This window comes from Theropithecus gelada, chromosome 15 (assembly GCF_003255815.1).
Source record: "Theropithecus gelada isolate Dixy chromosome 15, Tgel_1.0, whole genome shotgun sequence".
NCBI classification, from domain to species: Eukaryota; Metazoa; Chordata; class Mammalia; order Primates; family Cercopithecidae; genus Theropithecus; species Theropithecus gelada.
In genome coordinates, this window is record NC_037683.1 from 36,497,677 (window position 1) to 36,499,450 (window position 1,774).

Here is a 1,774-nt window from a genome sequence, read left to right on the forward strand (position 1 = left end):
AGAGTTGTTGATTGGCCAGGGGTTTCAGAAACCTCAGCTCAGGAGAGTGTCCTCAACTCAGGAACACGTCCTCAAGAGCAGGAAAGGTTCTGTCTGCATGTGTGTCTGATCGTAGGTAGATCTTCACATATTGGCAATGAGGTATAGGTACTTCCATCATTCCCAGATTCATTGTATTCTAGTCACACACATTACTGAAGATAACTGGATGTCAGAACTTCAAGCAAGCACTCCTTCTAATATGTGCCGAAAGAATGATTGTTCAGGTAATTTGTACTGTTTGTTTCTTGGCAGTAAATACATTTTATGTTAGCTCTTCTTTTGATTTCCTGAAAGCAGATGACATGGGTGAGATTAACCAGACACTTGTGTCAGAATTTCTTCTTCTGGGTCTTTCTGGATACCCAAAGATTGAGATCATTTACTTTGCTCTCATTCTAGTTATGTACCTAGTGATTCTAATTGGCAATGGTGTTCTAATCATAGCAAGCATCTTGGATTCTCGTCTTCACACACCCATGTACTTCTTCCTGGGCAACCTCTCTTTCTTGGATATCTGCTATACATCCTCCTCTGTTCCCTCAACATTGGTGAGCTTAATCTCAAAGGAAAGAAACATTTCCTTCTCTGGATGTGCAGTGCAGATGTTCTTTGGGTTTGCGATGGGGTCAACAGAATGTTTACTTCTTGGCATGATGGCATTTGATCGTTACGTGGCCATCTGTAACCCGCTGAGATACCCCATCATCATGAGCAAGGTGGCATATGTCCTGATGGCTTCTGTGTCCTGGCTCTCCGGTGGAATCAATTCAGTTGTACAAACATTACTTGCCATGAGGCTGCCTTTCTGTGGGAATAATATTATCAATCATTTCGCATGTGAAATATTAGCTGTCCTCAAGCTAGCTTGTGCTGATATATCCCTCAATATTATCACCATGGTGATATCAAATATGGCCTTCCTGGTTCTTCCACTGATGGTCATTTTTTTCTCCTATATGTTCATCCTGTACACCATCTTGCAAATGAATTCAGCCACAGGAAGACGCAAGGCATTTTCTACGTGCTCAGCTCACCTGACTGTGGTGATCATATTTTATGGGACCATCTTATTTCTGTATGCAAAACCGAAGTCTCAGGACCTGACTGGGGAAGAAAAATTGCAAGCATCAGACAAGCTCATTTCTCTGTTTTATGGGGTAGTGACCCCCATGCTGAATCCTATAATCTATAGCTTGAGAAATAAGGATGTAAAAGCTGCTGTAAAATATCTGCTGAACAAAAAGCCAGTTCACTAAGGAAACCGGGACATGTAGGTCTTTGTTTAACAGTCACAAAGATGGACTCATAGGTAAATCAGCATCAACCTTTTTTGGAGAAACCATGGTGAGAGAGAGAGATTTTTATCCTTTGCCTTTCCTAGCCCTGCTCAGCTAGAATCACCGAGAGCTATAGTTTGCTACAAACTCCAACATGCCCTGATCCAGATTTCACAAACATAGTTAATTCTCTTAGAATCTCTTCCCTTGCGATGTCTGAAATGAGTGTTTTTGTGTAGAAACATAGTGGAAAACAATCACACTGTAAGTGTTGGAAATAGAGAGGCAATAGTAGAAAATCTGCAGTTCCGTAAACTACCTAGGTGATATTGGATAGATTATTCTTTCTTTCTAAGACATGGTTACCTTACTTGTAATAAGGAAATAAAATAATACAAAAATCCAGGTCCCAGTATCATTTAATGTTTCAATAAGTTGGAGGAAGCACCTAGCGT

The 1,774-nt window shown here is 40.6% G+C and overlaps 1 protein-coding gene across 1 annotated transcript; it reads left to right on the forward strand.

Annotated features, from left to right (window-relative positions):
* The first annotated feature begins 217 nt into the window (after positions 1-217).
* LOC112608591 (olfactory receptor 13C3) lies at positions 218-1,317 on the forward strand. The gene has a single exon (XM_025360564.1). The coding sequence runs from the start codon at positions 255-257 to the stop codon at positions 1,296-1,298; it is 1,044 nt and encodes a 347-aa protein (XP_025216349.1). The 5' UTR covers positions 218-254; the 3' UTR covers positions 1,299-1,317.
* The last annotated feature ends 457 nt before the right edge of the window (positions 1,318-1,774 follow it).